Genomic DNA, 21,740 nt, shown 5'->3' on the forward strand with positions numbered 1-21,740 from the left:
ATGAAGGCTAGCACCATGCGACTTTGCAGAACGTTGCAATCCATAAATCAGGCAGTTTTGTCACGACGAGACAAAAGCTGACAATCCAAACAAAGAGCACACTCGTGATATTCAAACCAACACAATGCAGTTGTTGCGGCTTTTAATGTTGGAATAAACTCAAATAAAAGACAATGTGAAGGGGTTGAGGAGTTTATGTTTGCATAGCCATAAACTAAAGTAAGACAGATGTAAATCAACAGTTCTGACCTCAGTATGAAGCCGCTGGTTCATCTGTCAGTGTGTTATGGATTAAGTGGTATCCTAAAAGAGTAAACAATAGGAGGGAAAAGTTGTGGCTCAGTGTTTTCTTAAGACTTTGGATCTTTGCTACATCTGGACAGAGTTTAACAGTCACCCTTGTGCCAAGTCAGACATTTTCAACAACATAAATAAGGTCCACTGTCTCGCCGTCTGGGTCCTCATCCCCACACTTTCCAGAAAACATAAATATTTGGACAAAAACTGGAATAAAGTGATAATACTGCATACATTTGGGTAATGGGAGAATTTTCAAGATACATTTACATACAAACAACATGGGCAAAGAAGAGAAATAGAAAAACACATTTACATAAAATCATATATCTCACAAATAGGTGCAATCTGTAACAGTCAAAAGTGCTCTCCCTGCTGTGTAATGGTGTGTGTTGTAATCCCATTGATTTGTGACTTTTATGGTAAAAAACTGAATCCTTAAAAAGGTGCAAATTATACAGAAATGAACTAAACTGTTGATCATTCCAAAAGTGTGATGAAGTGTGTTTTCTGTTTTGTCTGAAAATGTGTCGCAGTAATAAACTTGAAAAGGACAATTTACAGATTACACCTTGGCAAAAACTTCAATGCAACAAAAGACAACATATAATATTCCAGTGACGTCCATAGATTTTTACTTTTATGTTTCACTTACCAGACCTCCAAGACGTAGATCTCAGTGCAAACATTGTAAAAATAAATACATAAATACATACGTGGATGATCCATCCATCTACATATTGTATAATAAAATAAAAGAATTATAAGATAATTATAAAATTCATTTGTACAAATGCATAGTCCACATGTGTCCCACAGAGTGGTGCAGATAATACACATGTTCTCTCTTTCAGAATTATGTGTGTATATATTGTGGCTTTTAAGTGTGTGTATTGTGGCACTTGTACAAAAATATGAGTTACAGATCAGATCCATGTTGTTCCTTCATGTCTCACCTTTTTACAGTCAGTTGGAAATAAATGTTCACAGGTCAAAAATTGAGAGGTACGTGCCCAGATGTGTCTCTAGTTTCCAGTGTGTGTGTCCGGAAGAGCTGTGTGAGTGCGAATACTGATGAGATGAGCACAGTGCAGCGTTTGGCTAGTAGCCTAACTCCATCTCCTTCCCCCTGACCCTGTCCAGACCCACTTTTACCACCAGTTCCAGCTGTCTCAACAGCCACAACAAATTCCCGGTACAGACCAACAATCTCTTTTAACTTCTCCATGGGCTGTTGCCCGTCCTCGTCCTCGTCTCTGTGAACCTGTCCTGCTTTTTGACAGATGTCACAACCAGGACAGGGATTTGTTCGCAGGCAGGCTGCTGACAGCTGAACCAGTGCACTGAAACTGTTGGATAAAGAACGCAGTGCTTCATCGGGAGCCCAGCCAACACGTGTGGCGCGTTGACACCCAGATGCTAATCGTCGAGCCTCTGCCTGGAGAAGACTCCTCTCAGGCTCTGTCATGGTAGCAGGGTTTGTCCCAGTGCAAATCTGGCTCCCCATAGGGACATTATTGTCTTCAGTTGCGTTGTGATTTAGGTCAGGCCCTACTTTTAAAACTGTGCTGTCCAATTTTGAATCTTGCGGTTGGTCAGTTGTTCCCCTCTCTAATACTAGAAGAAGCTCATCTATATCTTCCCGTAGAGAAGCAAATCCTCCCTTTAGCCCTCCATAGTTCTTGTTGGTGAGGGAACGAAGAGGACCACCAAACGAAGCAGTGGGTGAAACCGGACAAGAAACTAGTGGACTCAGTTCAGAAGAAGCAGTGGAGAAAGTGGACAGTGGACGAGGGTTGTCCCTCAACAGTGAGAGAATGTTGGGTTTTGGAGCGGGTGCTGTTGGAGACGGGGCGGGTGCAGTTCGAGCAGGTTTGGGCCGTACGCGGCGAGAGAACTCATAGACGGTGAGCTCCTCATCAAAGCTAACTCCATCCTCAGCATCTCCACTGAAACAGTTGGCATAAACGGTTCGACATCCACAAGACTCCCGATGCTGCTGAGGAGGAGTAGTGTCTGCCACTGAAGAGGTTGGGGAGTCACCTCCAATCTGCATATTAGCAACACCCGCCAGCCCAACTGCTGAATGAGGCCGTGACTGAGGCTGCTCTGATGAAACGCTGCCACTGAGTGCACCATTTTCTCTAAAACTCAGATTAGGGTGTGAGCCATTTGTTCCATTGGCTTTTTTCATGTGCGAACTCACCTCCTGAGCTTCTTTGATGGTTGCTATAACGACCTCAGCCCCATCATCTAAAATATTTCCTTTACTTCCCGATTTGAAGGCCACTGTTTCCGTGTCCTTGACAGGGGTTTTGTTCAAGTCTGATAAACCACTCGCAACAGACAAACCAGAGCCAAAGCCAGATGTGTCTCCATTGATGGAGCCTGTGGAGGGATAGTCTGGAGTTCCTAGGATCTCCTGTGAACGGGTCATGTACCAAGGCAAAGACTGGATTTTTCCTCTCAACGCAGAGGCTGGTAGTCTGCCTCCCAGGCTGGAAGAGCTAGTTCTTAGGTCGGATCCTGATCCAGAACGTCCAGGTTCCTTACATTCTAGGCCCACAAGGCCTTTCGAATTGACTGAGGTGGGTGAGGTGGTAATAGTGAGTGGTGCTTCTGTATTTTTGGGTGATAGGCTCTCATGGCTCAGAGAGACCCTCCTGGGTCCTGACTGGATGCTGCCATTGCGGCTGCTCCAAGGATGGATACCATTTGGTGGACCGACAGCATCTTTAAAGATTCCTTTGTTTGGATCAGTGGGGGACACGGGAGAACTGGCAGGCAGTGATAAAGGGTGGAGACTGATAGGAGGAACAGGTTTAGGGGCAACTGGAGGGGGAACAGCTAGCTTCGAGCCTGAATTAGATCGAGGGATTGATGATGGGTTTGATGGATTTTTTGCACTCATGTTTGTTCCGTTGGCTTTCTCGTCAATTTTTAGCTTTTCCCTTTCATCAGATGTCAGTACTTTGTCTTTGGAAACAACGTGAGATCCGTTTTCTTGCACAAGATTTTTATTTAGCTTCGGGCTCTTTTCTTCGGCTTGTTTTGTAGAGGTTTGTTGAGGCTGCTTGTTACTCCTCACCGCCGTGATCAAGGATGATGACAAAGACAATCCGCCCAACGTGACTGACTTGAATTCCATAGTGTCTGGTTCCATTTCCAAGAGTTCAGAAGACAAATGTCCAGAAGCATCTCCATTGCACTGGGCATATGATCTGCTATGTTGGGGTGACTTGGGAGGAACTATCTGAGGTTTAGGAGGCAGCTGGGGCTTCGGCGCCAGCGGTGGTTTGACCTTAACATCGGGTTTCTTAGAAAAACTGGGTTGTCGACCAACATGCTCATTTGCTGGCTCTTTTAGAGTCTCTGATTCCTTTTTGATTTTATTGGATTGGGATTTGTGGGAAAGAGGAGATGATGGTTCCTTTCCTGGGATTGCTGGTATTCCATTCCAGGTTCCACTCAAGCGATTAGCATTACGCCGGTCAGCAAGCTCCGCATCTGTGAGAGACAAAATCAGATCAAAACAAACATAGAAAAGCATCATTTGCATCATAAAATTCTCCTAGAACAATTTTCAAGTTTTGCGACTCTACTTTAAAATCATCATTAACAACGTACATAATGAGGAAGAATACTGAATGAGCCGAGATTTATCAGAAATGCTCACAACAAACCTGACAGATCAGGAACTGGAGGAGTGAATCCCTCCCGTGCATCAAAAAACTCATCTTCTGAATCAGAGTCGTTGTCCTTCACCAAAAGAGCTGGTTTGGGGTTGGGTGAGGGAGTAAGAAACAAACTGTCTTCATCCTTGGACAGACGTTGCTCAGCTTGTCCTGCTTTATTTCCAGGAATGGAACTTGTTCTGACTGGAACTTTGGGGGGAGTCTTTTTCTTTCTTTTAGTGGGCAGTCTATCAAAAGGTGTGCTGTCAATCATTCTCAGATCTCTCGAACTAGGTATTTTGGAGATACGTCTCAGTTCTTGGACTCCGAGATCATCCTCCTCCTCATCCTCATCATCATCATCAGTTGTGGCCCCAGAAGGGCTAGACAGGAAATCGGTTTTAGAGAGATCTGCAAAGCAGAGGCAAGAGTTATCATTGCCACGGTAGTTTAGGTTGGTGGGTCGCATGGGCCCTGGCCATTTTAGCTCCAGAGACTCTAAGCGGGAAGAGGTTTTGGATGTAGCACTGCTTTCTTCCAGGGCAGCGCTCAAAGAACCACTGGACAAACTGGAGAAGCTGCTGGTGACACGTGGGTCAGTGTGGCACCAGCTGGTTTCTGAGTTCATTTCTTCATCCATAACTTTGAATTTACGCAAACCACTTCCTGTTGCTCCTTCCTCTTCACTCTCGTTTTCCTTGCCATCTGTTGTCACTATTATTTTAACTTCCTGTTTGCCTTTGTACTCCTCTCTCTCTCTCCTCTCCTCCTCTTTCCTCTTTTCTTCCTCCTCTCTTCTCCTCTCTTCCCAGTCCTGACTTGCCGGGTCTGGGCTTTTGAAGTGCTGAGAATCCATCGGGTCATCTTCATCCGCTGACTCTTCTGAGTCACTGCAGCAACGGGAAACGTAACCTAACACACACATGCACACACACACACACACACCAGACAAGCACAGCAAAACGTATTTTAGTGCACTGGTAGAACAGAAAAACTTTACATTATGATTACAAAGTAGTCTTTTCTACCCGTACCCGTACTGGTTGGTGACATAAAAGGTCTATCAAAAGGCCAAAGCCAGAAAGTGATTGTTTTAAGTGAAACCGTTTTTTGCTCACTTGATAGGGATTCATAGCACACGCCCTCTATAACGGCGAACTTCCCACACACACCTTCTTCTGCAGGAATTCGATGTACCCTCACTTTTGGGCGCCCCAGACGGAAGACATTAACATTTGGATCCACCAGGAGTTTGCTGTAGCCTCCCAGCAGACACCCTAAGTCTTTGGCTGCCAGAGAGTCCATCAGTAAGGCAAATGGCTGACAGGGGTAAGGGTATTGCAGAAGATAAGGTAAAGCAGTAGTGATAAAAGCCAAAAGGTAAGAGGGGAAAGGCAAAGAAGTGGGAGAAAGAGGAAGACATAGTTATCTTCATGTCAGAATCAGCAACGTAAAGCTACCATCAACTCCCTCAGGCTGCATATGGGAGCACTGGAGGAACAAAACCTGACCTATATTCATTCTGGCATGAACTTTGTGCACAAAAAGCATAGTGAGTGCATATCCCTTTGTGAATCCATGTCAGCATCAACGCTTTTATGAGTAGAGGATTATCTGAATAAAAGTGCATGCCAGTTTTGTGTTTTCCATACCTTCATGTCATGCAGTGAAATGCGCAGCAGGCTAACTTTGTCGGACTCCGACAGCAACTCCACTCGGCTGATGCTGCTGAACTCGACCAGCGTGGAGATCACGTTGAGCTTGTGGTTGATGACCTGACTCATCCCGTACTTGGCTCCAACTAGCAAGTTGACCAGCACTTCCCTGTCTTGAAGCTGGAAAAAGGAAACCAATTAGAACATTCGTAGAAATTAGATTTATGCATTAGCAAACCAACAGCTGCACTAATTATTTACCATCATTGTAGCTGTGTAAGAGCGTCCTCCGTAGGAAATTAGCTCTCCAAGCTGGGTGAGGTAGGCCAGGCGAGCCTGAGTAGCTGATATTACCTAAAACACCAGAGTTTAAATTTAAGAGTTAAAAAAAAAAACGCTAGGAACGTAAAGACATACGCCTCGGATTGCCCCTGCTTTTATTCCCCCATTAAAATCTCAGAGGGATCAGCATTCACTGTAGATTTCAGCTAAAGGAGTTGCCTAAAGCCACTCCAAAATTGTCACTGTTTCGTAATGCCTCTCAGTGCTTCTCTACACTCATCTGTCAATCTTCCATCTACCTTCTGGCGCGGCTCTAGCAGGGACTGGATCTTTTTGAGGTGGTAGCTGACTGCTTTTCTCAGGTCCTTTTCTCTCATATTGCTCAGGAGCGTGGGAGAGATGAAGCTGTCCAAGCCAAACTCCTTCCTGCCAATGAACAGACACACAAAAGAAATACGTGGTGAAGTCAACAGCTACTAATATGGAGCCCCACTCACTGACTAACATTATACAATTGATTATTGGAAACAAATGAAATATTGAATCTACACTTGGAAAGCAGAAAATTAAATTGTGATATAGGATAAGATGGCAGAAGTTGGTTTTTGACAAAAGAACATTTTTACAAAACTAGTCCAGTGACATGTTTCCGACAATAAGATTGCACATGCTGCACAGGTTTGCTCATCCGATCTTTAGGCTGTGACTCTTCGTACCAGCGTGCATCGTTCCTAAGCTGTTACATCCAACAAAAATCAGAACATGACTCTTTATTTATTCTAACGCCAAAAATAAAATGATGAGTTAAAAATTGCTGGGTGCACATGACCTAAAACTCAGAGAAGCTACTGCTGAACATGTGCGGAGAGCTAATTTAACATTACACTAATCTACAAAAATGCCGTAGTTGGTGTATTACAAAATATGCACACTTGGATATTAATGTACATATAAACACTGCTGTATTATGATGTAATTGAATAAAAGTAAAATATCTCAGTCTCAGATTAAGGAATCATTGAGCATAAGCAGTTATTTGTTGGCATATCATTTTACTTGCCACTAGGTGTTACCAAACATCTATATTTCAACTGGCTACAGGGCCATGGAGCTTTATAAATTAGGACTCGGCTTTGTCATCTTGTGAAAATAACTTTGGCTACAATTTCCATTTTATTTCAATAGTAAAAACAAAATTATTGTACACAGGAAATGTTTGTGTAAATATGAGAAAAATAAGAAATAAGTATTTTTTATGAATTTCTGTGTATGGACCAAAAGAGGTTCTTTCTGCAGAATGTGTAATTTTAAGGGTGCATTATGTATAAATGAATTGACATGCTGTGGTACAATGTGGTTACTGCAACCACTTTAAACAACTCTGGAGGTTTTTGCCGGCTGTCGTCAAATTACAGTTGTCTGCACTGCGGTATTAGCTCGCAGGAGACACGGCAACCCCACACTCACTGTTGGTAAACAGTAGTTACGACCCTTCTTTCTTTGTTTTCAAAGGAGAAAAACTGACAAAATGCACCACTATGAAATTTTTGGGCCGATACCGATATCTGATATAAAGATCACCCTTATGGCCGATGACCTATATTTCCCGATACCGATATACTGACATTATTGCTTCTAAAATCGACAGATTTTGTATAGAATGAAAATTATTTAAGCTGAATTTACGTTATTACGTACACACACCACACACATTTACGGCTCTGAGATGATTACATTCACTGCTCACATGACTAAACAATTACACATCACCCCCCTCGTCCTCTGAAACAGGCAAACAAATGGAGACGAGATGGAAAAAATATCGGTTGTTAACATCGGCTCGGTTTCATTTATCTAACCGATACCAACATGTTAAAAAATGACTAACATCGGTCCATACCGATATTGATGTCAATATATTGTCCATCTCTACAATCCAGCAGCCAGCTGGATATGAAATATATTTCAGTATAACTTTCCTTCCAAAATGACAGAAACTTTAGACTCTTCTGGGATTTTCTCACTGTAAAATTCTCAGTACATTCTTACATACTGCACCCTTAAGCGAAACCGTCTGCTTTTGCCTTATCTTTTCACCACCGACTCACTAAACAGCGACAAAATCTGACTGAACAATAGGCAAATAGTTTAAAATAGTTTAGGTAAATTTGCATCTTATCAGTTTGCATATTTAAATGCAAATGGTCAGCACATCTGTCTGGTTCTGAGTCTCATACTGGAGCCGAATTTTAAACTGCAGCCTTTTTAACAAAATATTTATACCATCTCATAATTATACTTACAGCACATAACATCATTCATGAATGTACCGATCTACACTTTGTAAACATATTATTAAATGATTCTTGACTTTGATAAATTGTGTTTTTTGTTGATTTTGACAGACAAAAAATGAAAAATGGAAAATTCACGGCTGTGCATTCAACCCTGGTGCTTTACAATAACCACATTTCTGCCACAGCAACTGCGTGTCCAACTGTCCTGCTCTCTAGAACCAGGTCTAAACCCACAGAAATCCCTTGAAGATTGATTCTAAAAGAGAAACTTTAAAGAGCAAGTCACCGCCTACTACTAGTGTAGTAGTATTACTCCACTCCCACTTCCTGTTTGAAAAATGCAACAAATGCTGTTGCCTAGCAGGCCGAGAGTGTCATGATCCGCCCTGGCTTCCCTGACTGTGTCTCTCCTGCCCTGATTAGCCTTATTTTTGTTCTCACCTGTCCCTGATTACTCTGCCCATGTGTTCCTGATTCCCTTGTGTATTTATACCTCCCTCCTTGTTGCTGTCTTTGTCGGTTCATTGTCGCTTGTGCATGTTCGTTCGTCCTGTTGCTCCCTGTCTACAATTAAACATCTTTTTATTTTTTCATCCGTCTGCCTGCTCTTCTGCCTCCTGGAACCCACCACCACACATGGTCTGCCACCTCCACCCGCAGAACATGACAGAGAGGGAGGAGCCGCTAACAAATACACACACACACACGGGCTCACAACAACATTGTGACATCATATGGTACCAGCTAACATTCTAGGGTACCTCTTAGCCAACAGCGATGGCAGATTTAAATTCAACTGCAGTGCAGAGTTTTTACCTGACAACAGCACAACACTGACAGTTTTAGGCAGACAATTTTAATTTTTAACTAAAATGCACTAAAGTGCAAAACTATTCACTACATGTGTCTGCAGCACGATTAGACACTCATTTCTATAGTTTATCAGGGGAAAAAAGTAGATTTGGGGTGACTTCCTCTTTAACTCATAAGTTGGTGTCAAGTTGTGACGGTTCAAAACAGAACACAAACACGCCGAAAATGTTTTCTATCACATTAAAGCTGAAATGGCAAATCTGTGAAACAAGCCAGATTTTAAACACAAACAACCTCCACAGATCTCTCACCCCTCCCATCAGCTATTATCCCCCTGATATGGGAACACTGTGCATTCTTCTTCTTCTATCTTTCTCAAGGGGCGAACTCCGCCTGCCAAAAGTGAACCCAACACGGGTGTGACAAAAGTGCAGTTTCAACCTCATCTGCTAGGGGCTGGATCCAAAAAGGAGCAAGTTTCCATTGACTCCCGTGTTAAAAATGCCTACTTCATAGCAGAAATAAACATGTTTACAGCCTGGTTTAAAAAACAATTTTTCACAAATGTCACATCAAAACGCTCGGCCGTGGTAAGTGTGGTACGCCTATATTATGTTTCTAAGTGATCTGATTGGATTTACCATGGTGAAATTATTAGCAAAAATCTTCAAAAAAATTTCTCCATTTTGGGCAGAGTGAGCTACCCTTTCAAATTTTGAGTGTGTGGCATTTTTTTCTATTTGCATAAACACTATGTTGTGCCAGGTGGCCAGTCCCTTTTTAAAATTCCTTCAGGAATTTTTTATTTGGCGTCGTCATCGTCGTCGTCTTCCTCCGCTTATCCGGGTCCAGGTCAGGGCAGCATCCCAACTAAGGAGCTCCAGACCGTCCTCTCCCCGGCCACCTCCACCAGCTCCTCCGGCAGGACCCCAAGGCATTCCCGGACCAGATTGGAGATGTAACCTCTCCAACGTGTCCTGGGTCGACCCGAAGGCCTCCTTCCGGCAGGACATGCCCGAAACACCTCCCCAGGGAGGCGTTATTTTTTATTTGTTGTTAATATATTGTTTGCATACAGAGTGACCTTATATTCCCTATTTGCCACATCATATTTAATAAATTAAATAGATTAGATTTTAGCTATGACCATCATCAAATTACAATCACTGCTACTGCAGCAGAACATCTCTCCACCAATATCACACAAACTTCAATGAAATATGTCAGAACTCTGACCCTATGACCCAGACTCACACATACGACTCACGTAATACTCTTGATGGATGTCCTTGTCTGTCCACAACTATCTAGTCTCTCGTGCATGTGCAGAGCAGCCAGGCGGAGCGCTGTGTTACACTTCATCTCCACAGCGAAACGCTCCTGCAGCACATCTCCGACACTCTTCGGATACAAACAACAACGCAGATGAGTACGTGCAGACAATACACAATGCAAATCAATTATAGTTGAAAACTTATACTCTACCAACATACAGTTTATGTCAGACACATAAAATATGTTTCAGTCTCTTTAAATAAACTAACCGGGGAAAACCCCAAACTGCCAGGAAAGACAAACACAACAGGATATCAAGGCTGCTTTTATAACAGTAAATCAGCGTGACATTCGTGGCATTCCCACTGAAATATGCATGTATTTTTAGACCAAAGCTAAGCATCGTCATAGTGTGGAAATTCTTTTCACAGTATGTTCAGCTTTTTTCCTCCAGCCATTTAAAGGCATAGATAATATGAAACAATGCTCCTAATAAGCCTTTCTGACCTGTAAAAAGAAGTACTCAAAGGCCAAGGGGTCATCCTGCAGAAGATCCATGGGGTCTTTGGGTATGAAACAAACCCTGAACAGACATCTGTAATCATGTGAGTCTTTTTTCAGCACCACCTGTGTGGAGACAAAAATGCACTTAGCAATGTATTTTGACCAGACCATGCGCGCATGTCTTAACTTTTAGCTTAGGTTAGGGTAAGGAATAGAACACCATTGATTATGGATAGGGTTAGGGTATGGGTTAGGCATGATGGAGTCACTAAAATTAATGGAAGTCAGTGACGGGTCCTTGCGAGTATAGATATACCAACATGTGTGTGTGTGTGTGTGTGTGTGTGTGTGTGTGTGCGCGTGTGTGTGTGTGTGTGCGTCTCACCCTCTGTATGAGTTCATCTTCATTCAGAAGCAGTAGCTTTGTGATGCTATACTGCTGCTCCAGCACCAGGGCAAAGTACTCGATCACCCGGATGGACAGTTTATCCTTCAGGGTCAGAACAATGTCCTGCAGGGATGAACAAACAACATCTCAGGAGTCTTAAACCAACATCCATCCATCCATTTTCTTAACCCGCTTTTCCACGCAGGGTTGAGAGGGGTGTTATCTTTGAGCAAACAGGTGGGGTACACCCTAGACAGGTTACCAGTCCAATGTGGAGTAACACAGAGACACACAGGACAAACAAACATGCACACACACTCACACCTAAGGACAATTTAGAGAAACGAATCAACCTGACAGTCGTATTTTTGAACTATGGGAGGAAGCCGGAGTACCCGGAGGGAACCCACTCGTGCACAGGGAGAACATGCAAACTCCTTGCAGAGAGACCCCAGGCTGGGCTTTGAACCCAGGACCCCCTTGCTGCAAAGCAACAGTGCCACTGTGCAGCCTTACTAACATGTTTTATCCCAGGCTTCTGATGCCAAATAAATAAATTTGACTCTTCAGCTTCACTTCACCTGAGTGCATATGAATAGGTAAGCAGCAGTAACTGCAATAAAACAGCCATGAAAAGAAGAACAAACTAAATGTGTGTGTTTAATCTCTTTCCTCGTTCCAAGTCTTTACAGCTTCACATCATTGTTAATTTCTCATCACAGTTATTTCAGCAGAAATAAAAAGAAACTCCTGTCAGATCTGACACCTGGATGCACCAGAAGTTCTGGATTTCCCTGCTGCTGGTGATATTTATGCATGTAAATAATCAGATAATTCCATATAATTACTGAGGTTATTGGTGGTGTAAACGTTTATGAATAATGTTGCAAGAACTGCCATGAAAATTTGGATTTTGGACTTGTTTTAATACTCCTCCTCAGTGTTGGTTGTGCTTGGGCTAGCTGTCGGATTTTAAAGCTATTTCTTCAAACTGAGGCTGTTTTTGGAAGCTTTCCAGTTTGTATTTATAACATTTATAAATAAAAGATGGTCAAAATATTCCTCAAGGTACCTGTATGTTAATCAGCAGGCTCTAATCATTAAACACCTGACCCAATAAACCTAACCATCCTACCTTGACAGTGGTGGTGCTGTCAAACTTGAAGGCCTTGGTCTGCCCGTTCTCGAGATAGACTTTTAGAACGTTGGGAAGGAAGAGAAGAGAGTTTCCCTGATGAAGAAACGTAAAGACATATGTTGAAAGATCCACAAGTAAGTTTTTTTTTCCTGTGTCACAATAAACATTTTCTACCTGAGTATGCCCATTGACCACCACCTCCTCTGCAAAGCGCACTTTAACTGGATTACTCCTCAGGCGAGCTCTCTTCTCTGCAGACATTATAGACGACTTGGGATTCTGCAACAAAGAGAGACACGACTGAGATGCGCCGCTTGTCAAAATAAAGAGCGAGCAGCGACAGAATCAGGTCCGATGGCTGCAGAGCATGAGGTGCAGGTGCACACAGAGAGACAACGGGCATCATTTATGACAAGTTGTTTGGAGACGTGGGGGGAGCAGCTGATCCTGTCAGAAGATGCAAACTGTCATGCTCAGAAATAAGCAGCTTATGTTTAAATGGACTAGTCTAACGACTGTTCCGGTTGAGTGTTTTTCCTACTCACTGTCATGTGCCGCAGGATGGTCACATTGATACAGTCCTCCAAGTCTCTGAGTGGAGGAAGATAAATCAGACTTTAGTGACCATGACGCTGCCAGGTCCTGTCCTCTGACCTGACACGACTTTCACACAAACCAGTGTCTGTTTATCCTCTGAATGGACAAGATGTTCTGGTTCGATTTGTCACAAGATTGACCGTCTCACCTCAAGATGTTTTCCACCTGCTCTGCACTCAGATCCTCCAACACTTTATCATTTATCTGCAGCACGTGGTCTCCTGGGTATAGGATCCCATCTGCTGGGCTCCCTGAGAATCCACACAACAAGGAGTGAGTTATACCCTTTAATGCACAGGAGGGAACAACGGGTAGGAATATTCACAGATCCATAGGGTATCCCACACATGCTTATTCAACATGGCTGACTCAACCATCTGAGCTTTCCAGGACGTGCAGTGTTACAGTGATTCTGGGCCTCCTCCAGCTCGGCTCTGCTCTCGCTGGTTATTTATACTCATTCATCTCCGGGCGAGAGAGAGAGAGAGCAGCTTTCTGTTGAACGTGCGTGCGTCATCACATTCGCCCATGCACACACATTTTCACACACACACACTACTCGTGTCTTGTTTGTGACCCACTGATGGTATGCAGTGCTGCTCTACACAACCCACACAGCTCCGTCCTCCTTCTGTCGCACTTTAGCATCAGACCCCCCCAATCATTTTCTTCATTTGTTACAATCTATTCCTTCCTCTTCTTCTTTTTTTGTCTTTCTTCCTGATCATCTGCTTTCCTCTAATAGTAATCACCCTGTCAAAAACCTGTTTTTCCTCCATCTTTAGACACATTCACACACTTTATATCTTGTCACTAGATCTCCTCGCCGACGTAGCTGTTGGATCTTGTCCTCCGTTATCACCTTCCTTTCACTTTCTCATCGCCTCTCTTTCTTTGGCAGCAGAGAGAGGTCAGCAGGGTGGGACGCTCCTCTGAGCTTTTATCTGCTTTCTTCTACTGAACAGATGTTAAAATCTGCCTCCCTACATCTAACTCTTTTCAATACCTCCGAATTAAAGTTGCCTAAATGATAAGTGATTGAATTTAGAAAGGAAGAGCAGGTGGCTCTGTTGTTTTTGTGGTCTCTGGCGCAATGCCTTGCAGGGTGAATGCCAAGTGTGTGTGTGTGTGTGCGTGCGTGCGTGCGTGTGTGTGTGTGTGTGTCTCTAACTCGCTGGAGGATGGGCAGAGTTGCATAAGGGAGGTGGTCAATTGAAGAGAAAACAGAATAACAAAGTGTGTTTCATTCATGAAGACAAACATGTGGATCTCACACACACATCACACTCTCTATGCATACCTGGGGCGATGTCCCTGACCAGCAGGGGCGCGTCGGTGGTGAGAGTAAAGCCGTGTCCGGTGCTGCGGTCCAGGACGGGGTCTCTGGTGATCTGCAGCGTCAGCTTGGCCTGGAAGCTTTGACTGGACACACTGTTGGAGCGCTGTGACCGTCCATCGCCTAGCAACCGCTCTCTAGGAGGTCAAATGGGTTCATGGGTTAGTTGTCTGAAAACTATTGGAAAATATTAAAGGTGTGGGAAACCTGCTAAAACAATACACTTGCAGTGGTCTCTGGTGGGAATGAATGCCTTGCAAGCTGTACTCAGGGAAAAAAAAATAAATGGAAGTGCTTGGATGAGCACCGTCAAGTCTGCTGCTACAGAGAGTAGCTTCAGACAGCAGGATTTGGAGTCTTATTTCCTGATATTTGGACATCTCACCTTGGATTGGATAACAGCAACGTGACTCTACCACTGACTTGCAACGTGGATGTTTTACCTCTACAAAGATCACAAGCCTAGAGGAGCTTTTCTGTGTGGCAGAGTTGCTAATGCTAATGGTTAGCTTTTACTAGTTGGGACGTTCTCTGCTGTTTCCTGGACCTAAGCCGACAGCCTTCCCCGTCATGAGTCAAGATGGAAGAGTCCATGAATGTTCAGTGACAGCTTGACTTAGATCTGTCAGGATTTTCTGATTTCACCGTCTATTTTCTATCAGAAACTAAAGCAGGAGATAGGTGCAGGAGACTATTTTCAGCCTGCATGAAAAACTCACAGTGACCGATTATAATCATAATCATTACATAATGTTTTTTCAGTGTTCCACACCTTTAACAAAAATGTGCTTGTTTTAAAATCATGTTTTGGTACATAATGTTTTAGCTCATTATTTAACATACAAATCTATTTCAAGCCAATGTCCTTAACAGTCACAGTTACATTTTATGATGAAGATGTTACACAACTCACTATGTCCGCTTTAAATTGCTGCTGATCAACAACAACTCAGTACTCAGAGCTACTATTTGTTTTTAGAAAAATTGTAAATTAAGCAGAATTTTGAAAAATTGAAAGAGCAGTAAAAAGCTTTTTAATTTTACCGCAGACCAGGATTTATTTGAATAACTTGCCAAACGTCAATCTTCAACCATGTGCTTGTTTCAAACTAAAATAAAATGTTTGTTTATTTCAAGCAGCAACTTTGTTTCTTCTGGACAAATGAAAGAAACGAGGACTAGTTTATCACCTATCAAAATATTAACCCTTTGATGCATGAATTATGAAATCTTCAACCATGATTTTTTAAACAATTTTTTTCATTCATCTTTAGGTGTGAATGAAACAAATTTCAACAAATATTTTTTTGTAAAATTTGATAATTTACAAATAATTTATTACATGTCCACCTCAGTGGACAGCGTGCATTCTGAACATGAAATATGTTGATTTGGCTTACTGAAGTCCAAATGGAGGGGCTCAAATGCAATAAAGTCTTCAACAGCTGTGCTTAATAGCAAAAACAAATAAATAACAATTTTGAGTACCTGTCCACTGTTTTGACCATTATGCATCAAAGGGTTAAATGGAAAAAGCTTTAAAAAATCATATTTTGCTGTAAACAAGTTTAGGATTTCCTCATCAACATGTCCCATGAGAGCTGTGTGATCTTTAAGCCCATATTCTGGATTTAGTCTCAAATAAACACCACATCCCTGATTAAATCACAGTAAAACTGCTGACGCTTTCTTTTCAGCCAGTTTCATTTAGCATGGACTCTTTGTTTAGTAGTTAATAATTGTCCCAACAACCATGAACAAGCAGATCGTTCAACGCATCCTAATGCTGAATAATACATTCGGGTTTTCAAACACAGTGATGTCATCCAGACGGGATGGGCTCTTTTCAGCGAGACGTCGTCAGAACGCATTCTGGAATGTTCCTTCAACGTGCCTCCGCAGTTAAAGATACGGGTTTTATAAACCGGCTCATTTACCGTTGAGGTCCCTCTAAGTCTTCAGCACATCATGAAACAACACAGAGACAACAAGTGGAGAAATAAAGAGACAAAATAACATTTTTAAGTAACAATGAAAGCTTTTGTCTCTCCAGGCTAACAGGTCTCATCAGACGCTGAAACTGTGGTTAAAAGAAAAACAAACAACAAAATCTCTGAAACCTGGTTTGAGTTTAAAATGAACAGAATTCTCAGAGAACAACAAATCTTTTCATTTTGAGCCCCTCATATTTTTCATATATTTATCATTAAATCATCCCAGCAGAATGAAGTTTAAATCTGTACAAATAACTACCAGCCAGGCTGGATTTAACCACAACTGTAACATTTTTCTGTAACTATTATTGTTGTGGTAGAACATTACGAGGCCTTTCCCAGGAACAACTCACAGAGGGAGCTTACGGAGTTTCCTCTGTGACAGATCCCTCTCTGAGTCACCAGAAACTACTGAGGCGACGACAAGAGGACGAAGGGTTGTCGGGTGCATACTTGTGGTTCGCAGTGGGGTGTGTTTGGAGGGACACACTCCATGCTTGAACACATGCTCAGCTGTGTGTTGTATGTCTTCTCCTGAGGGTGTGTGTGTGTGTTTCATCAGCTTAAAAAAGGTACGCTCAAATTCTTCAGCTGTTTTCTGCTCATTGTTCCTTTTTAGTGGTTCCATTGTTGTTTCTAAGAGAGGAAATCATGCTCAAAACACTTTATTCATCACTAAAAAAGCTTTTAAAAAATTAATTACACATAAAAAGTCTGTTTCTGTTCATTTATCTGCTTGCAAAATGTCTGAAAATTCCCTGATTGGATTGAAGCGTATGGATGCACATCTACAACTGACTGACTTTTGGAGTCAATCCAACTCAAGATACTTGACAGAGCGGATCAGGTGAGTTACTGTCACAGATGTAGAGCTACATTTCTGATGCAGGAACGTCATAGCATTCAAGGAAGCTTACATATTTACATCTCAAGCACAGCCATGGTCACTCATCATATGCTGCCAACACAAATTCCACTTTTTAATGACCTAAAGACCCGTAAGAGATATCTGTTTAAGTGCTCGTGCCTCCTAACCTCTCACAGAATCTTCTCCAGTATTGTTTGATTTGATTTTTGAGTTTTCTGAACATGTTTTTATTTCACAGAGAGCATATTAGCCATCGGATTTGGCTTCGGTACCTGCTCAGGGACTCTCTTGTGCGTCGTATTATTGTCCCCACCACCTGCTGCACCCGGCTGCCCCTCCTAGCCGGAGACCTGCTCCTGCTTCGCTCCTTCTCCTCCATTTATCTGAAGTCACACAAAAAGATAACGTCAAAACACATGCGGGAGGAAGAAGAAAGGATCTGAAGGAACTACATAAATCAGAGACCAGTCAACAACCGATTCGGCTTTAAGCAAATTTTCCGTGCAGCCGGACCTGTTTTTAAAAAGTTGACTGACTTGAATGTGAGGAATAATCAGACATGTGAGCAGGAAGCAAGGAATGCTGGACGGGAATGAGGTGGAGTTTAGTCAGCATGAGCAACGTGAATCGCTCAATTCTCCACAATGAGTCAGTCATCACACAACAGGATTTACAATAAAGCATCAGCAAAATATGCAACAGTTCACGTTTTCCGTCGCCGTGTAGTTTCTGTTTAGCTGGGCCTTTCAAGAGTGTTGTCATGGCAACATAATGAAGGATGGAGCCAGAGCTGGTCAGTATTGATTTAACACCAAAAGTCAAAACTTTTCAGAAAACTTGCAGATCCTCTAAATCCTGTTTTTGTTACTTTTCAAACTTATATAATCTGTATAATATGACCCCATGCTTTTGTGATTAATTATGAGTTTATATTCCCAAACATACCGCTTTGCTGCCTGCTCATGCAACAATCGATAAGCTGCACCGTTTGACCCAATGAGTGGAAGAGAGAGAGAGAGAAAGGAGCTTTGGCAGTGACTGAACGAGTCACGGTCTGATCAATATGGCTAACGATGATGGATGTGCTCCTGAAAGCGAATGACCCGAAGAGAAACCAGGCCAAAGGTTTAGTTAGATCAGCTCTCTGAACTGTGGAGCCAACTCAGTCGAGCCAAGGCTTTCGTGAAAATCCTGAAAGAAGCAACATCAGCCTTCTGGCCGTCTGCCATGCTTGCTTGCAAACCTTTAAAAACAAGCCTTTTCCAGTCAGGAAGAGGAAGGTCGAGTCATTTCACAGCAACTGCCTTTTCGTTCTTAAAAGTTTCGACTTTAAAGAAACAATTCAGCGGGGTTATCGATAGCTGATATTAGGCAAAGCTGCTGAGAGTAAAGCTGCATTTGAACACAAAGAGAAGTAGTTTAAGCCAGCGCTGCCTAACTTTTAACTCTCAGTAACGTAAGTAGTTCTGTTCTGTAAGAGGATTAAAAGCCTTCCTGATGCACGGGCCTGAACTGGTCAGGGTGTTACTTCTGCACTTCCTGCTTATCCGGATTCGAGCAGATTGAAGAAAAAGGAGTGAGACGAGGAGCTGACAGCTGCCCATGAGGAGCTGAGTGTGATTACACACGCTTGTTCTCCCTTTAATCAACCGACAGAAACAAAACCTGACATCTGTGTATGCAGAGAGTCACAGAACGTGTTCTGGCTTCAAACAGAGCCTTACAAACGCCGTGTAGTTGCCTGGATGTGGGGATCTGTTGGTGTCATGCTCTGCAATCAGTGCTGAGTCAGATGTTATTTTTGTATTTATCCTCAGCTGCTATTCTCCATCTTTCTATGTTCTGGCCTTTCATTTTCTCCCTGCTGTTCTCTGACCTTCCGCATTCTTGCAGAGTCAGGTAGCCGTCTCCGATGACCGTCTCTGTGGGACAGCAGCGGCAGAAGGTCTTTTTTACACACACACACACACACACACACACACACACACACACACACACACACACACACACACACACACACACGCATGCACACCTCTGAGCAGGAAGCTCACTGCAACTGCCTTTATTAGAGCAGCTAATCAGCAGGTGAAATAAAAAAAAGCTTGTTTAAATTTAGTTATTGACACCACAAAATAACGGGTGTTGACTGTGAACTACCAGATCAAAGCTCACATATCTACATTTTGCCATAGAGAGGCAGGGGACACCCTGGACAGGTTTCCAGTCCATTACAGGGACAAATGAAGACAAACAAGACATACAACCAATCACATGCTCACACACACACACCTACAGGGAGTATCCTGTTAACCTAGCATGCATGTGTTTGGTCAGCAAACCCACGCATGCATGGAGAGAACATGCTAGCTCTGCACAGCCGACGGTGTGACCCTCTCACTGCCACGCTCCATTGCTACAGCCGTCAGTCTGGGTCCTCTCTGCATATTAATAAACAATCTACATTTAAATAGACTCGCACAGTCTCACCATTAAGAGAACTCTGAGGCATTAGCTGGAGGATCTAGTTTTGGCAGTGTACCTCCTTACAGATGTCTGAGGGTTAGGTTAGGGTTAGGTTAGGGTTATAACTTCAAATCTTAAATGTGATTCTGAGTAATTAGATGTAACTTTGTTTATTGGGATTATGTTTTAAATATTCAGATTACAGGTTTAGGTTTTATTCCAGATATTTTTAAATCTGTCAAAAAATGGCGGTTTATTTTGAGTGTTTTGCCTTAATGAGAATGTGTGACTGTTGTTGTGTTGTGAAGCACGTTGGGGGTTTCTAGGGCTCCGTATGAATAAACAAACAAAACTAGAGGTTACATCGTGTGATGTGCTTCTGGAACTCAAATGTTACAGGGCAACCGTGTGGATTTAAATCAGAATTATGGACGTCTGATATTATTGGTCTACCATTAATATCGGCCGATATTAGTATCAAATTGAAGTATCAGAAAATATTGATATCGGTTTTTAAAGACCAAAATTTTACATACCATACACGTATTATACATCAAACTCTTCAGCTATCTCCCATCTCTCGCAAAATGTCAAAAAAATGACAGATCTGAGGTAAAGTTTTGAGATGTTATAGTTTCTTTGGCACAACCTGTGAAGTAGAAATTTGCTCTGTGTAGTGAGGATCTGCTGTCCTGACAGCATATAGCTATGTGTAGCTAGCCAGCTAACAAACAAAAACAAGAATCTTCACCCAAGTCTTCCTTTGCTGATCTGTAGACCTCTACACAAGTTTTATCACTATAGCTGCAATTTACAGAAAAAGATCAAATGCATTACTAACTAATACACACATGTTAGCGTCACACTTAGCGAGACTGAGTTTCAGCTGCTGAGACCAAATAAATATGGTGCTTGTCCTGTTACTAACTTAAATGGAAGTAGTTGTCATTTTGCACAGAAAATGAGCTATGTGATGTTAGTAACTTTAAATGTGTGTGTGTGTGTGTGTGTGGGGGGGGGGGTCACAGCATATGTCGAAAATTAAGTGTCAGACAATCGGTATATCGGTTATCGGTATTAGAGTCAATATCAAGCATCCCTGGGATAGCATCACTCACCGAGATGTAGTCTGTCTCTTCAGGACCCTGAAACACGCACGCCCCTGTGTCCTCTGAGACATCAGCTCTGCAACTTCTCCAGGATTGGCTGAAAAGTGGTGGAGAGGGGTCCTTCCAGTCATCAGGGCCCAGTCCTGATTCTGAGCGGCCACCTGTGCAGAGCAGAACAGGAAGAGCTGTCACCACGTATAAACGAAGTCCATGTCCAGGGATTATATTTAGACTGAAAGGAGCATGTGCCTGGCTTGCTTTTCAACCTGTACAGAGCTAAACTCCAGCTGCAGTTTCAGTTTTAAAGTGCACATTCGCCAAGGAAAGCAGATGTGAGCCCAAAGCAAAGCAGCTATGTGGTTGTGGGTTTTTTTTCCCCAGCAGGCCCCTCCTCTCGTCCCTGAAGGCTCTTGTGCTCACACCCTCTGTCGTTCTCTACTCTTCCACAGCCTCAGAAGCACATGGCACTGTGGAGACGGGGCACTCCATCATCATCTGGTTGTCTAAATTAAAATTTCATACAGCCAAGTTTAGTTAAATGCTTTTTTTTTTCACGAGCACACTCTAAAATAACCAAAAGCAGCCTGTGAATCCTGATGTGCTGCCAGGCAAACACAGAAATTGGCCAACGGTCTGAGAGGACAAATCTCTCATGCGAGCATCAGAGCAGATATGGTTGAAACCCTAGCCAGCCTCTGGTTTCAGGAGGAAAACACACATGGGGAGGGCTTTGTGTTGGAGAAAAAGCCTGGCCTCTGGACTGGGAGGGATGCTGAATAAACGTGCTTCATCTTGCTTGAGGAAAACCACCTTATTTTGCACTTTATTAAGTAAACAACTCTTTCTGGAAGCAGAAATCAAGAAAACGATAGTCCAATGTGTGAAGCTCCTCCGTGAAGCCCTTTGACGAGGCCTGATGAGTCCCACTAGCAGGGCACATGAATAATGCATGGAGCTAATGCAGCTAGCTCAGCCTCAAAATGCCTCCTTCTGCCACTTTAACGCAGGCTACAAGGAGAGAGGCATAAAGACACGAGACACGCATGGGGG

The 21,740-nt window shown here is 42.8% G+C and overlaps 1 protein-coding gene across 2 annotated transcripts; it reads right to left on the reverse strand.

Annotated features, from left to right (window-relative positions):
* Positions 1–1,080: 1,080 nt before the first annotated feature.
* frmpd1b (FERM and PDZ domain containing 1b) lies at positions 1,081–20,840 on the reverse strand. Of its 2 annotated transcripts, none has more exons than XM_015944988.3 (16): positions 20,700–20,840; positions 17,391–17,501; positions 14,221–14,393; positions 13,069–13,171; positions 12,869–12,914; positions 12,498–12,602; positions 12,321–12,416; positions 11,183–11,308; positions 10,801–10,920; positions 10,286–10,419; positions 6,208–6,334; positions 5,888–5,980; positions 5,624–5,806; positions 5,144–5,291; positions 3,981–4,883; positions 1,081–3,804 (listed from the first exon to the last, which is right to left on the reverse strand). In XM_015944988.3, exons 2-16 carry the CDS (start codon positions 17,495–17,497, stop codon positions 1,289–1,291), a joined length of 4,980 nt encoding a protein of 1,659 aa, XP_015800474.3. In that variant the 5' UTR covers positions 17,498–17,501; positions 20,700–20,840; the 3' UTR covers positions 1,081–1,288. The 2 variants fall into 2 exon arrangements, with proteins under 2 accessions (XP_015800474.3, XP_015800448.3); XM_015944962.3 differs by having other exon boundaries at positions 5,090–5,291.
* Between the last annotated feature and the right edge of the window lie 900 nt (positions 20,841–21,740).

This window comes from Nothobranchius furzeri, chromosome 1 (assembly GCF_043380555.1).
Source record: "Nothobranchius furzeri strain GRZ-AD chromosome 1, NfurGRZ-RIMD1, whole genome shotgun sequence".
Classification (NCBI taxonomy): domain Eukaryota; kingdom Metazoa; phylum Chordata; class Actinopteri; order Cyprinodontiformes; family Nothobranchiidae; genus Nothobranchius; species Nothobranchius furzeri.